General features: G+C 38.8%; 1 protein-coding gene across 1 annotated transcript in view; it reads right to left on the reverse strand.

Moving 5' to 3' along the window:
- Positions 1-16,277, reverse strand: part of REL (REL proto-oncogene, NF-kB subunit) — a 64,666-nt gene that overhangs the window by 9,897 nt on the left and 38,492 nt on the right. The window contains exons 4-5 of the mRNA XM_070931980.1: positions 14,236-14,327; positions 162-302 (exon numbers count right to left, since the gene is read on the reverse strand). Of these exons, the coding sequence (XP_070788081.1) occupies positions 162-302; positions 14,236-14,327 (233 nt within the window). The remainder of the gene's footprint in view (positions 1-161; positions 303-14,235; positions 14,328-16,277) is intronic.

Genomic DNA, 16,277 nt, shown 5'->3' on the forward strand with positions numbered 1-16,277 from the left:
AAATTACGTGTCTAGCAAAGATACTTTCATTTATCTTCACTTGTCCTTTGGGGAGAAGAGAGATGAAGCAACTCCATAGAGAACAATTGGGGCCAAAGAGCATGTAGGGAACACAGCAGAAGAAACTTGACATGAAGTAAACCCTGTTCTTAGATACTTACGGTTATCATAAATGGGGTTGGAGATGACTGGGGATATAGGTTGTGTGCAGTTGCCATGTTCATCAGAGATGAATACTTGGAAACAGAGTCTCACCACATTGAGATCATATTCTTCAACTGTCAACAGCTGTTCTTCAGAAACTATGAAAAAAAATGATGGGATAGTGTATTTAAATTGGGAGTAGTAAGAAAACGGAAGAATGCTTATATCCCAGATTCTAAATGTTGGTTAAATGAAATTTCTAGCTTTTGAATCAGCTTTGTACCAAAGGAGAGGTGAAACTGGAAAATACAATTATGTAGCGCTTAGATTTAATTAAATTATCTTAATAAAATTGCTCTGTGAATGAGATGGCAGTCTCTAAATTTATAAACAAACAAACAAATAAAATACTGGAATCTCTCTCTATATATTTAATAACCTGTGTGTGTATGTTTATAGATCTATTTATCATCTCCCTGCCCTGCCCTGCCCTGCCCTGCCCCTCCCGTCTGTCTGTCTGTCTGTCTGTCTGTCTGTCTGTCTGTCTGTCTATCTATCTATCTATCTATCTATCTATCTATCTATCTATCTATTTGAAAGCTATTTAGAAATTGAAATGTTTTTGAAATACCAGTCTTAAAAATTATTGAAAAGAAAGGGAAAAAAATCTGGAGAGTTGACGTTACAATACCTGGCGGCAGCAGGATAGAAAAGAAAGAACTGGAGAAAATCACAAAATATAAAGACCTGCAAATAGAAGTAGAACAACTGTGGCAAAAGAAAGCAAAGATAATACTAATAATAATAGGCACCCTGGCTGTAATCCCAAAACATCTGAAGTATGAATACCATGGGCATTGACAAAATCCCTATCAGTCAATTGCAAAGACAGCTTTATTTGGAACAGATAAATCCTGCGACAATACATTTAAACAACAATATCTGTCTATCCCAGGTTCTTGGAAAGGATATGGACAAAAATGGTAAATGCAGTCTAAACATCCAGCTATGTGATCAACTATAGTAATAAAAGTAGGTTAAACCTATATAAAAGTCATATCCTATTAATTGTTAAATATATTGTAAACTGTAAACTCCCCCCCAAAAAAAAACAACAACCAGCAGTGGCCATATAATGAACCCCTATTTCAGAAGCCAGATATGCCATTGCAAGAAGGTGGGTCAAAATCCTAAACCTCGTTCTCCCTTGGCAATTTTCTGAGATTGGTTTGAGATGATGGAAGTTGCAGTTGCTAGCCCAGTGTTGCAGAAAAAAGCACTATCAGACTTGGGTTATAATTGTAATCTGGTGGTAGGCTGGAAGCTTCTAATCTTACAGTAGAATTTAGCATTTTCAGAATAGGGAAAGGGAAATTCAGAATCATTTATTCTTCCTGGGAGTTCTCACTGTCCTCAAATTTTTGTTGCCATCTGTGGAATTAAGTTTCCAGCATCATATATAACCAATGTTCCCATTGATCTCCCAATTCCTATTTTGTTAGGGAGGGCAGTATGAATGAAATTTAAAATGGAAATGCCACCCACATTGTGGTGATAAACTGCATATGTTACAGAAAAGTAAAATATTGCTTCCATCATAATTGTAGTCCTACTTACATACCACAAGGGATGTGACACTTCTCCCACTATGGTTTTTATATCTTATTTGTTTTTTTTTTTATTAGATGAGGAGGAGGAGGAGGAGGAAGAGGAAAACTATAGTACACTAATGTGAATCGATAAGGATAGCTGAAAGAGAAAGTATATAGATTCCACTGTGCTGTAGCCACTGTGCAGCATCTTATCTATCTTGGTTCTAATATAATTATGTCTCTTTACATAATTGTTCTTTATACATACACATTCAGGAAATATGTTTTATTGTATTCTAAAACTAAACATTTGCATAGTTCATGGTACATTTAGAGGTGCTTTTATATAATCAGCTCCTAGTACAATAAGCCAATCTTTCATAGGATTTTTTAAAAATGCAGGAAAAATAGTAATAGTAATATCTGAATCCAATCTAACAAACATGCATTTAAACTATTACTGTCATCATATCCATGTTTCGTTGCAATATAACACAGCTTATGTCTGGGCAAAATTGTTGGGTAAGATTCTATGTGTGTGTGTATTTGCATATAAGTTTGTGCTATATAATATTATAGTATATGTAAGTTGTAATACACATTCTGCACATGACGGAAATTTTTGCATTACATCCTTAATATGATTTTTTTTTCAATCTGAGGCTCAAAAAGAGGAAGTGCATTGGTCTTGAGCTATTTTTAAAATCTATTTCCTATTACAAGAGTAAAATAGAACACTGTAGATACTCATGTTTTCCTTTGCTACCATTCTGATAATATTGATAGGCTCTTAACATGAACAAACTGAGTAACCTTTAAAAGCATTAAGGTAGGTCAGTGCTATTAACATATTTATGAAGATCCTGAATTTGAGATCACCTTCACCCCAAAGAAGAGTCAAGAACAAAATTATAACCACAGGGAACAATTCAGTGTTCAGTGCCCAAATTCTCCATCTTGTCTATCTATGGTTGTCAACTCCAGTTCAAGCCAGGCTTACAGATTCCCCTCCCACCATGTCTCTAATAAATGTATCCATGTACAAAAATTTATGTTTGTTCTGTATATTATTCATTCATGTATTTATCTGTTTAGCTCGATATATAATGTCTTGTATATCAAGCTATATAGATAAAGACTCAATTTCTTAACAGCTTATAATAAAACAAATGGATACCAACCCACTAAAACAATGAACAATTAAAACCAACAGACAGAAAGCTAATAATAACAATTAACAATTAATTAATACTTAAAAGCCAGTTTTAAAAATGTTTTCTAAATGCTAATAAAGATAGCGTACCTCCCAACTCTGCAGGAAATAGATTTGTGTATATTACATATGCTTGCTACAAGCCTTGCCCCCCAAAGACCAGGCCAGGTTATAAAGTAAATACATATTACTTCAATTAATCACCCATTACAAAATATCCCACCTGCATATATTAACTGTCCTTGCACGCAACACTAGAAGTGTTCCCACGCCCAGAAACTTATAAATATGCATACATTCCTGAGAGAATAATGGGGTAAGAAGAAAAGAGGAACTGCTCTGGAAAGAAAATGAAAGAGAACCAGGAAACAACAAGGGGTGCAGACCAAGAGAGGTGAATTGGCAGGTGATAAGGAAGGAAAAATGATAAAAACTCCCTTGAGGTCCTACAAGAGGAGGCAAATTCTGTAGACAAACAGGCCACCCCAAGAAGAAGCTAATCTTCAAAGGCCTCCAGAGTACCTTTGTGGCAACTTATATCTCACTTGTCCCATATGTTCTTTTATTGGTGAATGTAAAATGATCACCATCTCCATCTCTATTCACAGGCAAGATATCACTGCTGTGGTGACTGAAGTCTGCCCATGAGTTGTGAAAGAAAGATCAGAAAGCCACATCTGATCTTGCACATTATATTCCCCAGGGGCAACTACTGCATATTTCCTCCTTTTAAAAGGTGCTTCCTTTTCGAAGCAACATTATAGGATGTTTTTCCAAAGGTCGCAGTTCAACAGGTGTTTCCGGTGTTTCAGTTAACAGCTCTTAACCGCTAGACTGTACTATCTTCTTATCAACCCTTTTCATGTTCGTATCACCACGATCATCAACATTTGTTGCTCTGGCCCATTGGAAGCAAGCCCAAGCATTAAGCAAATCAGAAGTGGACTTAAGAAGAAAGCATCAGTGGTACAAATTCTGCATAACTCACCTCTGCATTTGTCATTACTGGCAATGAAATTTTGTTGGTTCTGGTACTATACAGTAATGCACATCTTAAGGAATATATTTTGTAAAAATTGGTATTGCAACTTAAATTTATTTATCAATTTTATATAACCACCCATCTCACGAAAAAGCGACTCTGGGAAGGGTATAACAATACTATAAAACAGATAACTTATTAAAAAAAACAATTATTATTTTAAAAAATTATCATATGTCTAAGAGAGGACAATAGATGTTAATAACATTAGTCCCCTGTATTTTATAGTATATTATTACCTTTATCTCATTGTAATCTTATGGTACAATACCTTACCCTGAGATAACTTTTTCTTTCTACTTTTATTAGCTATCACAAGATGTAATTAATTTGATGCCTGGAAAAGAGGGGAGGCACTTGCAACCTTGACCACAATGCAAATGTCCAGACATTCGAGAGCCACAGAGAGAGTGCTTGCAGCTTTGCCTTCTTTCAAGTAATTGCTTCTTTGTAGAATTTAAGAAGGGTTTCAGAGAATGACTTCTGTTTGTAATTCTCCTGCACCTGTTTCCTTCTATAGAAAATATATAAAGGAAAATAAGAGGCAAACACTGAGGTGCAGTGGGCTAATCCTTGCCATCCAGTCCTAGGGAGAAAGCAATGGCAAACCACTTTCAAAAAAATCATGCCAAGAAAACTATAGGGATTGTCCAGGCAGTTGCCAAGAGTCAACACTGATTCAAAGGCATAAACACATAAGACGAGGCAATAGCTCTGCACTGTCTTTTAGTCAAAGTCAAACACACTATGAGTAGGGTGAGTAGGCATTCCAGATTTGCTTGGTTTCAAGGAGGTGTTCTGGCCCATGGAATATGCTTTTAAACTAAAAAAATAATCTGGCTTTTAGGAATCTGAAAACAGACTAGGCAGAGACAGCACAGCACAGGAAATAAGTTCCTCATTCACAATTTCTTGTATCTGTGCAACTGTTAAATAGGACTACTGTATCTAGGTTGTACAGCATCACTAGATGGCAGTCATATGGAATATACTTGCTCTATGCTGCCATCATTGCCCAAATGTTTGCCGTCTAAATATGGTAGCCTAAATCTATGTACTTGAGGAACAGCAGGCAGCAGCAGCAGTGTGCTAAACAATCATAGGTTTCTATCAGTTCATCAAAATCTCTTGGTAGAATTTGAGTTTTCTTTCATTAGGTTTGGGAATGAAAATTGTAAATTGGAAGATGGGAATTGAGAGAAGATTGACTTTTTTAACTACTAGGTAATAAAAGGGTTTATTGCTTATTACCCAGCCATTAACACAGTTTGACCTGGAAACCATTTCAAATACAGAATAAAACCACAATAAAGAACAGGAAGTTTCTGGAATTACTGAAAACTGCTTCCTTTCAGCTTCATTATAGTTGGGGAATGGGTTTTCTGAAAATGAACTGGTCACTAATGGATGTCTTTGTTGGGATTTGATGGAGGTAGAACATCCTCTTGATCCTTTTAGATCTGTAGGCATTTGATATCACTGACCATGGTATCATGTTGGTTTGCCTATAAGAGTTGGGAATTGGTGGAACTATTTTCAGTGTTCAATTCCTACCTCACTAAGCAGTTCCATGCAATGGTAATAGGGGAGAAGAGATCAGTCTGGTAGCAACTCCCTTGTTAACCCTTGAATTAGGGTTGCTGAAAAGCAGTGGCTCACTTGCTGACTGGCATGAATCTCTATGATCACAACATCTATTTTGCAGGTTCTTTGTTGCTTATAGCAGATTTCTAGGTGCAGTTCAAAGTGTTCTGACTTATAGAGCTTTGCGCATCTTAGCAGAATTTTCATAACATAAAAGTGGTATAAGCCAGAAAGATTTTTTTTAATGGCACCAATGCTCTAGAACAGGGGTGTCAAACTCAAGGCCTGCAGGCCAGATCTGGCCCATGGGGTGCTTAAATCTGGCCCATGGGGCCAGCCTGGAAATAGCAAAGGTCCCCGGTGTCTCTGACACCATGGTCTGTATGTATGTAATTTTTGCCTAGGACTCATGGAAACTGGGTTATGGATTAACCAGTACTGTTAGATCTGAATCAGAAAAAAAAAAGATCATCATATTACAAATGCTCCAATTGGAAAAAACAAAGATTGGATAATATGCAATGGGGATGAGTAGTCTATGGCCTCCGGTTGCATGTAGTTTTAGTCCATGTTTTCTTATAGTCCCCAGAGCCACAAATTCTGCTATCCTGCCAAAAGCTAGTAAATAGTTAATAACCCATTGCAGCCAAATGGTCACTTTGGCTCAGTTTCATGAAAACTATTTGCAATCAATTAACAATTTTTCTTCTAGTAGTCCTCCAGCTGCTGGCCCTGGTTGCTCAGTTAACAGTCCTGAGTCCTGTAGCTCACATCCAGGAGATGTCTGGGAGACCTAACACCGAGTACGGTCCTTGTTGACTCAGGTGACAACCAATCCAGTGTAAGTTTTTGTAAATTATATCTCACTATATTGTTACGGGAGAATCATTCTTCATCTGATTCCTCTGGTGAAACCTGTTCACTATAGTTGAACCTCTGGCATAGCTCTCATCCTCCTTGGAGTGTATAAACCCCATAATCTCATAACTATTTTATCTTTTATTTATTTCAACTCAAAACAACGATCATACAGTACCTAATACTTCTGCCTCCTATTTTTATTACCCAGGTAGGTGGGTTGGACTGAGAGAGTGACTGGCCCAAAGCCACCCAACCAGTTTTCATGTCTAAGATAGGACTAGAACTCATGGTCTCCTTGTTTCAAGGGTGGTACCTAGTGGTGGGTTGCCCCCGGTTCTCACCGGTTCTATAGAACTGGTAGTAAAACCAGCGGGAGGCTCCGCCCACTGACCCCAACGTCATCAGAATGCTTCTGCGCATGCGCAGAAGAGCATGTGTGCGCACGACCAAAGTGATTGTGTGCGCGCTGCCCCATTGCAAACTGGGTAAGTAAAGATAAGTAGAACCCACCCCTGGCGGTACCTTAACCAATACAGCAAACTGGCTTAATTTAAAAAGTCTTAACTGCAAATTGTGTGAGTGTGCAGGGATGGAACTTAAATTCTTTTCCACAATCTGTTCTGTCTGCTGCTTTTGCTCTGCAAAGCGAAACAAAGAATAGTAAGGATGTGTTCACTTTCCTGTGCCAGACCATTTACGACACCCATTATCATACTTGTGCTTCCTGGTTGCCATGGTTCAAAATGAAAGAGACCTCGTTTAATATTTTAAAGGTAAAGCAATTATTTACTAAAATAATTTCTACGCTGCTATTATTGCAACAGAAACTTCAACATAGTTTACAATAAAATCTATCAACTACCAACTAAAATCATGAACGGTTTTATCCATTGCAAATGGTGAGGGTTGTAAAGGAGAAAGCTCTTTGTGCAATAAATCCTCAGATGAATTAGTAACCAGTGTTAATTGCAGTGACAGCTGCTGTCTATTATAATTGGTGTGATGTTGTGTATGATGCTGAAACTACAGCGCCACGGCAAGCGGAACTAGCTATTTCTCCTGACTTCCTCTTTTGAAAGAAAGGCCACTGAAGCAAAAATCACTACAGTTATGCAGCAATATCATTGAGAAATATAGCATTCTGAACTCATAATGGTTCAGAAGGATACATTGCTGTCATCCTTTGAAGAGACGCATGACTTCTATTGCTCTTTATAATCAATGATTCTTACTTTCCAGCTAGGTACACTAGTTCTACAACATGAAATCTGGCCTCAGAAATGTCAGGATTACCAGCTATTCGGACTTCAAAATGAAGCTTATTGGCAAGATAAGCTTCCTTCATTTTTCTTAATCAGTTTTTCTTTGTAGAACAATCAAAATAGGTAACATGCAAAGGTACACTGAAGCAGACAACTTCAATTTTTGTTTTATTTTAAAACAAGCCAAAGGTCATTTAATTTCTTCATCAAATGTTCCATATTATTATTTGGAAGTTTCTGGGCAGCAAAGGGTCTGCTGGCTGCCAGAAGAAAAAAGCCCAGAAACTAGTGAATTGTGATTTCACTGAACTAGGGCTGGATAATATCTTGGTTTATGTAGGTAGAACCTGGCTAAAGAGAAATATATATAGTGTGTACAGAATAGATCACTCTAATACTTTGAATATATTGCTGTCCAAAGTTCATTTCTTCCAGGAGTCCAAACTAAGAGACCCAATTTAAATTGTCAAAGGCTTTTTCCACATCTAAAAATATTAAGGTTCTCTGAGTCTCAATATGATATTGCAAATATTCAGTTATATTCAAAACAGTTCTAACATTAACTTTTATTGGTCTTTTCAGGTAAAAAGCTAGCTTGGTCTTCATGTATAAAATTCTGCAGAATCTTTTTCTGTTTGTTCTCTGACTACATTTTAGAAACCTTAACTAAGACTCTGAAAAGTAGGAAATGAGTGACTTTCCAAAGATTTCTCAAGTTTATTGATCCAACTGCATACCATATACATTTGAATAGAACAGAACAGACTAAAGTGACTTTATTGTCACTTTAAATGTACACTAATCAGCATATATTAAAATGAAATTTCATTGCATTCAGCTCTCAAAAGATAACCATTATGCATATAGACACACAAACACACACACACACTCTGCATGATTACCTCTAAGCAGTGGTGGGTTGCCCCTGGTTTGGACCGGTTCATAAGACCTGGTAGTAAAATCGATGGGAGGCCCCGCCCACTACCCCGGATGTCGTCAACGGCAATCTGTGCATGCACAGAAGCAAGGCATATGTGCGAGTGAAGCGCGTGCGCACGTGTGATCTCATTGCGAACCGGTAGTAAAGGTAAGTAGAACCCACCCCTGCCTCTAAGTGACTGCTCAGAGTTTAGAATATTTTGTGTTAAAAAGATGCAAAACTCTATACTTAAATTCTTCAGTTTAACTGCTATTTCTGAACTAAGAGGATTTGCCTGGCTACTAGCAGTTAGAAAAGACAATTTAGCAGCAGAGCAGAGCATAAAGGAAATAACTGACAGAAGAGGCACAATGCTAATTGTGAAGTTGACAACACCCCCCCCCCCCAACGGTGACCTCTCTCCTTGGGATTCAAGCCTAACATGGAACTGAATGCACCACACACTAACACAGTCTTTGCCAGCCAGACACATTCCAGGTGTTGTCTGGAGGATTCCCAGGAAGACTGAAAGCTGATCTAAAGCCAACTTTGGGAAGAGGCAAACAGTGCCAAAATAGCAACCTTCTCTGTATAGGTTAGTTCTACTGCATTACATAATATTTTAAGTTGTAAAACCACTTCTAAAATATTAGAGATTCTGAATGAGACCTTTTGACTAAAATATAAAAAAAATTAAACTGCTTACATTGTAATAAAAATAAGAAAGTTCATGATCTTTGTGATAATGTCAGACTTGAAAAGTGACTAAGTGGTGTATCTCATGATCCTACCTTTCTTAGCTCCATGACCACAGTAAGGAAACACCACCTACTTTCAATTCGATCTATGTTCACACATGGTCAGAAATATGAGCCCCTATCTACCCATTAAACATTTTCTATATCACCCACTCAATTTCTGCCCAAAACACCAATCACATTTCCTCATCTACTTACACACCATGCTGTGACTCACAAATAAACAGTTACCTATACACAAAGTCCTTCTCATTTGGATCCAGACTCCTATCTCTTTGCTGTCCTGCTAGCTTTGCATTTTTTTACAAAAAAAATATAGATTAGAAATCATGTTGCAAACTACAAATGTCAAGTCAATGGCAAAAGCCATAACAGAACAAACTGTCATAACCATGGCAGACATTTAAACCTGCCTAACTAGCAGTGAACTCCTGCAGAGGCCAACCTAGTCATGATCTCTCAGCATACACAAACAATAATAACTCAAAATGAAGAAAAGATTCTCTCATCAAAACTCTGAAAGCATTCATTCACTTTCCCACATGCTCCCAAAGATAAATCTAGAAAAATGCTGCATGTCTAGCACAGGCATTTTGAGAACATCTCTGATACGGTATCTGCTGCCTGTTTTCCAGAGGCTGCTAGTATCCTGGAGTGTGGCTTGGATTATTTTAGTGTATTTTTCTTGTCTCCCTTTCTTCCTGTCCTATATTGCTTTGTAATTCTGGGCACTTTTGGCTGGGGACAATCATTTCCTTTGCTATGGCTTTTTTTCTTCATTACTATGTTTTTCTTACAATGGTTTGAATACGTGAAATAAGAGCGGGTCTGGTACAGGTTTTGCTCTGGACTATATGTCTTCCTAAAGTCGCTCAATAATAAAATGTGGAAAAAATGACTAAAATGTAGTCATTTAGAGTTATTGTTAAAGAAGTTTAGCTTGATAGAGCCCCTTTCATTTGTACTAACAGATTGCCTGGTTGGAAAAATGACATAAGAAGCAGGACTTGTCTTCCTTCTCCTATTTGGCAATACTTTTTTTTGCCTTGAATATTGTTATTTGGACTGAGGACTCGGTTTGCTATTTTTGCCTATTTTTTCCAGTTTTATTAATTCTTTAAGATTGTGCTATTTCTGATATGCTTGCTTTTAATTATTATTATTATTATTATTATTATTATTATTATTATTATTATTAATTTATTTGATTTGATTTGATTTGATTTGATTTGTATACTGCTCTACTCCCGAAGGACTCAGGGCGGTGAACAGCCAAACAATAAAATACATAGATACAAAAAATTTAAAAAGCCAGATAAAATCGAATTAAATAGTTTTGGCCCTGACAAATTAAAACACCCCAATAATTTAAAACAGATTAAAATTTACATATTAAAAAAGAGGGAAAGGATTAGGCCAAGCCCGCCTGGTGGAATAAAAAGGTCTTCACAGCGCAGCGGAAGGTGCACAGGTCTGGGATCCTTCGTATCTCCAGGGGGAGCTCATTCCAGACAGAAGGTGCCCCCACAGAGAAGGCCTTCCCCCTAGGGACCACCAGTCGACATTGTTTGGCTGACGGCACCCGGAGGAGTCCCTCTCTATGAGAGCGTACCGGCCGGTGGGAGGCTGTTTGTGGTAGTAGGTGGTCCCGTAAATAACCAGGTCCTAAGCCATGGAGCGCTCTAAAGGTGGTGACCAAAACCTTGAAGTGCACCCGGAAGACCACCGGGAGCCAGTGCAGCTCGCGCAGGAGAGGTGTCACATGGGAGCGCCATGTTGGTCCCATAACCACCCGCACGGCCGCACTCTGCGCCAGTTGGAGCCTCCTGATGCTCCTCAAGGGGAGCCCCATATAGAGAGCGTTACAATAGTCCAGGCGGGAAGTGACGAGGGCATGAGTGACTGTGTGTAGGGAGTCCCGATCCAGAAAGGGGCACGACTGGCGAATCAGGCGAACCTGATGAAAAATCCTCCTGGTCACGGCCGTCAAATACTCTTCTAATGACAGCCGTGAATCCAGGAAGACGCCCAAGTTGCGAGCCCTCTCCGTGGGGGCCAGCGATTCGCCCCTAATAGTCAGTGATGGCGTCAACTGACTATATCGGGACGTCGGAAACCACAGCCACTCGGTCTTGGATGGGTTGAGTCTGAGCCTGTTCCTCCCCATCCAGATCCGCACGGCCTCCAGACACCGGGACATCACTTCAAGGGCATCATTGGGGTGGTCTGGGGTGGAGATGTACAGCTGGGTGTCATCAGCGTACTGGTGGTACTTCACCCCAAAACCACGGATGATCTCACCCAGCGGCTTTACATAAATGTTGAACAAAAGGGGTGAGAGGACCGACCCTTGTGGCACCCCACATATAAGGGGCCTTGGGGTCGACCTCTGCCCCCCTGCCAACACAGACTGCAACCGGTTGGAGAGAAAGGAGGAGAACCACCGCAGTACAGTGCCCCCCACCCCTAACTCTTCCAACCGGTGCAGCATGATACCATGGTCGATGGTATCAAAAGCCGCTGAGAGGTCTAACAGGACCAGGACAGAGGAGCACCCCCTGTCCCGAGCCCTCCAGAAATCATCTACCAACGCGACCAATGCCGTTTCCGTGCTGTACCCGGGCCTGAAGCCCGACTGGAACGGATCCAGATGTTCAGACTTCTGCTCATTTATCTTATTATGCTTTTAAGTATCACTCCTTTTCATTTTGTTGCCCAGTAATGCGTATAAATGAAACTAAAATCTAACCATTAAGCCAAATTCCTTTGTAATTTTCTTTCTTTGATACTGTATGGAATCAAGATTAAAAACGTACTGGCTAGTTTTAGGTTTTACTAATGCAGGGTCTATAACAGGAAACTTATATTCATTTTAAAAATGTGTATGGCGCTCCTTGAAGAAAAAGATTTATGTAAAATTCTTAAAGCCTTACCTAATCTAATCCAATTCTATAATTCTTACTGACTGAAATTCCAGATACTGTAGATGCGTTCATCCTTACTAACCATAACTGTTCAATGTTCTGATATTCTGAACTGATTTATTAAATTTCATTCCTGTGTGCTTATAGAGAGAGGCTATACACTGCTTTTCAATTGGTTTGGCATTCTCTGTAGGCTTTGCTTGAAGAATCAGTTTTTCTAGTTTCCAGAAATAAAAGATCTGATAAAATATATAAGCTAAGAAAAGTATCATAAAACTATAAACAGTACCAGATGAAATCACTCAGCTCTAGGCCAAGATCACAATATGGATAGGGCGAGCTAGTCTGTGCTTGCATCTCAAGATAATTTTATTTGCTGCTTAGCCAGAGCCTGATGGCACCCAATTTGTGCCCACAAATCATACTGAGCTTAGATGCAAACTTGCTTTAAAAAATGTTGTGGTTTTAATCGTAGTACTGCTGAATTATCTCTAGCCTCAAATGCTACATCCCTTTGCCAATGATATGAAACAATGCTTAAAGCCATCAAAGTGAGTGTTTCTTTCTCGTGACCACAGCTTCCCCATGACGTATCAGTTTCAGTGGAACAACTGAACTGTGGGAGGATTACAGTGTGTGACAGAGGTATCATTTTCATATGAACTTGAATTGAAGTTATTCAATGGCTTTCTGATATGGTTAAATAAAGATAGAATCGATCAGATATTAAAGTACTGTATTAAACTTTGACCTTTAAACCATATACATGGACCCACACACATACATTTCTCTTTTCGTCCTTGATTTTGCTGTTCAGGGGTGCACAGGTGGGTGGCAAGGCACTCCGTCAGCATAGAGAGGCTGGGGGAAGGTGCACAAGGATCTGTGGTGGCCAGTGAGGCATGACACCAGCACAGTGGGGGTGGCTGGCTGACAAGGCATGGGCTGAGTGCAGTGGGACTGAGAAAAAATGTAGGATGGTGTGTGAGTGGTTGTGAGGTACAGGCTGAGTGCAGCAGGGCTAGGGGAGTGTGTGTGAGGTCTACAAGTGGCTGTTGAGGCATGGTGAGTCTGGTTATTGTCAGGTGGGAAGAACACATATGGGTGCAAAAAGCCCCAGAGCTGCAATGCAGCAAGAAGCCCCAAAGCCATGGCTTTTCCCCATATGTAACCAGGATGGTAAGCTCAGCAGAGGGAAGGCAGGCAGGGACAATAAAGGTCATATCGGGGGAGGAGGGGTGTGCAGGGTTGGCAGTTGTAAATGCAGACTGGGTCAAATTTTTATTACATGACCGCAAAGATGCTGCAATTGTTGTAAGTTCAAGGACTGGTCACAAGTCCATTTTTTTTCCAGCACTATTGTAACTTTAAACACTGAACAAATGGATGTTAAGAAAGAACTACTCACACATTACTAGATTCTTAGAGAACTGACTTGCTGTAAAAATTTATATTTTCAGATGGTGAGTTGCACAAACACTTATTAGTATAGCAATAGGTAAAAATAAAATCTATTCCCCCTGGTTCATTAGTTGAGTTACATGTGGCCAATAATGTAATTCATTCTGACTTTAATTATAGTGTACATTTTTATGGATAGATTTAAATACTTTACTGAGTAAAATTGCTTTGCATCTGGTCTCCTCACTGTTCAGATGTTTCTTCTTTTATTCCCACGGTACTCTTTGGATGAATTTAGAATTCATAAAGACAAAAACTAACACAACAATTGCTAAAGGAAAGCCTCCAGTAACAAGCTGTGACAGTTAGTGATGTGGATTCACATGTACATCCCATTCCAGTAGCTGCTCTATTTTGCTGTTTTAACATGGTTTGATATACATTAAGGGAATCAATATTTCAAAAATGTTTGAAAAGCAAATGATTAGGGAGTCTTAACAGTCATTAATGTAATTAATAATCAGTGGTTACTTACCATTGAATGGATTGATCTTCTTAGCAATTCGTGAAATGATGGATTCCTTTAGTTCTCTCTTTTTCACACACTGAATGCCCAGGTTCTGAAAACTATAGCAAATATATTTAAGAATTAGATATTTAAAATAAATATAACAATGATACAACTATAGGGACTCTACCATATTGGTAGCAAAATGAATCATGGAATTTTAATTCTGACAAATACTTTACATTAAGAAGATTTGATGAGATCCTGCATAAGACTAAAATAGATGCTATCATAGTAATTTGCCTGTTATTACCCACTTTCAACCATTTAAATGTCACACAAAGAGAGACACATAATTTCCCTTTTTAAAATAAGCAACAAAGAACAAGAACAGAAGCAGCCATAACAAGAGCTATACTAAATTACATCAAAGGCCCATCTAGTTAGGGATAGGAAAGTAACAATCTGCTTGTGATAAAAATCAGCAAAAGCCCTCAAAAAGCATTTGAGATTAGAGTGTTTCACTCAATTATTTATTTATATAGCCATCCATCACAAGAAGTGATTCTGGGCAGTCTGTAATTAAGATATTAAATAATAAACATGTCAAACATAGTCATAATAAATACACACACAGAGAGACGCACATTCATTTCAATCACCAAAGGAGCTACCTCAAAATCTCACCAGTCTCCTGAGACCCCCATATCTTGAGGAACGTCTGGAATATAAAGAGGGAAGGAGCTGACTTTCAGGCAAAGAGGGGTTGGAATGGAGAGAATGTTCCATTTGGTAGATACCATGGAGACACACCTCCTTGGGCTTCCTTAACAGATGGAACTCAAAGCATGCCTTGGATCTGATGGGACAGCATATTAATCAGGAAGAGATGGTCCCTCAGATAACCCAGCCTCAAGCCATGAAGGGTTTTAAAGAGTAAACTCAGCAACCACAAATTAGCCTGATTCTCTGGGAGCATCAGATGGGCTGCTAAGAGGAACAAGCTCAGGCATGTTGCATAAAATCAAATACCCATGTCTTCTAATGTGAACATTGGATTCTAATCCCCATCAGGGCATTACAGTTCTTTAGAAAGAAAGACTTGAGGAATAAGATGAAACTGGCATTTGGCAGCATATCATCTACTTAATGAAAAGGCAAGCTTTTTTTTTTTTTTAAATGATTTATATGCCGCCCTTCTCCGGAGACTCAGGGCGGCTTACAATGTGTTAAGCAATAGCCTTCATACTTTTGTATATTTATACAGTCAGCTTATTGCCCCCACAAACTGGGTCCTCAATTTACCTACCTTAGAAAGGATGGAAGGCTGAGTCAACCTTGAGCCTGGTGAGATTCGAATTTACAGTAATTGCAGACAGCTGGTGTTAATCACAATGCTATCAGTCTGCTGAGCCACCAGGCCCTGTGGCCACCAGGCTTTGCTTCTCCTTCTTTCCCCTGTGTTTTGTTCAAAACCCAAATAATGACTTGTAGGTATTATAGGTAGTTCTTGTTTAGTGACCACAATTAGGACTGACAATTTGGTTGATAAGTGAAATTGTGACTGTGCTTATGATCTTATTTCATTTATTTATTTATTTATTTTTGCTTTACAGACCTGTGGAGGTCATAAAGTTTGGTTGTAAAGTTACATTGTCATTACCATTATAACTGCGAATTGTAATTAAAGTTACTAAACAATTACTAAACAAGGACTACCTGTAATTTCTTTTGCCGCTTAGGATAGTAAAGGCTGAATTACCACTGCCATCATTTCAAGTTATTTGTATTTTCTGTCAAGGGACAATGAAAATTGTAAAGTAATTCCCACCATTCTAAGTGGAAGAAGGCACAAAAGTATTGGTATACTGCAAATATCTCATTCAATTTCTAAAAGCAGTAAGTGAGGGGGAAACAGATTTCTCCCATTCAGTAAAGCATCTGCTTCACCGATGCCTTTCCAGGACCACCCCTTCTACAATATTGTACAGAAGGTAAAAGACAAGTTGTCGACGAGAATGTGAAACACATCTGAATTATAATGCAGCAACTGACTGGGTTTGGGCATT

Source organism: Pituophis catenifer, unplaced genomic scaffold, assembly GCF_029215685.1.
Source record: "Pituophis catenifer annectens isolate HBS135680 unplaced genomic scaffold, rPitCat1.0.hap2 SCAF_1, whole genome shotgun sequence".
Lineage (NCBI taxonomy): Eukaryota > Metazoa > Chordata > Lepidosauria > Squamata > Colubridae > Pituophis > Pituophis catenifer.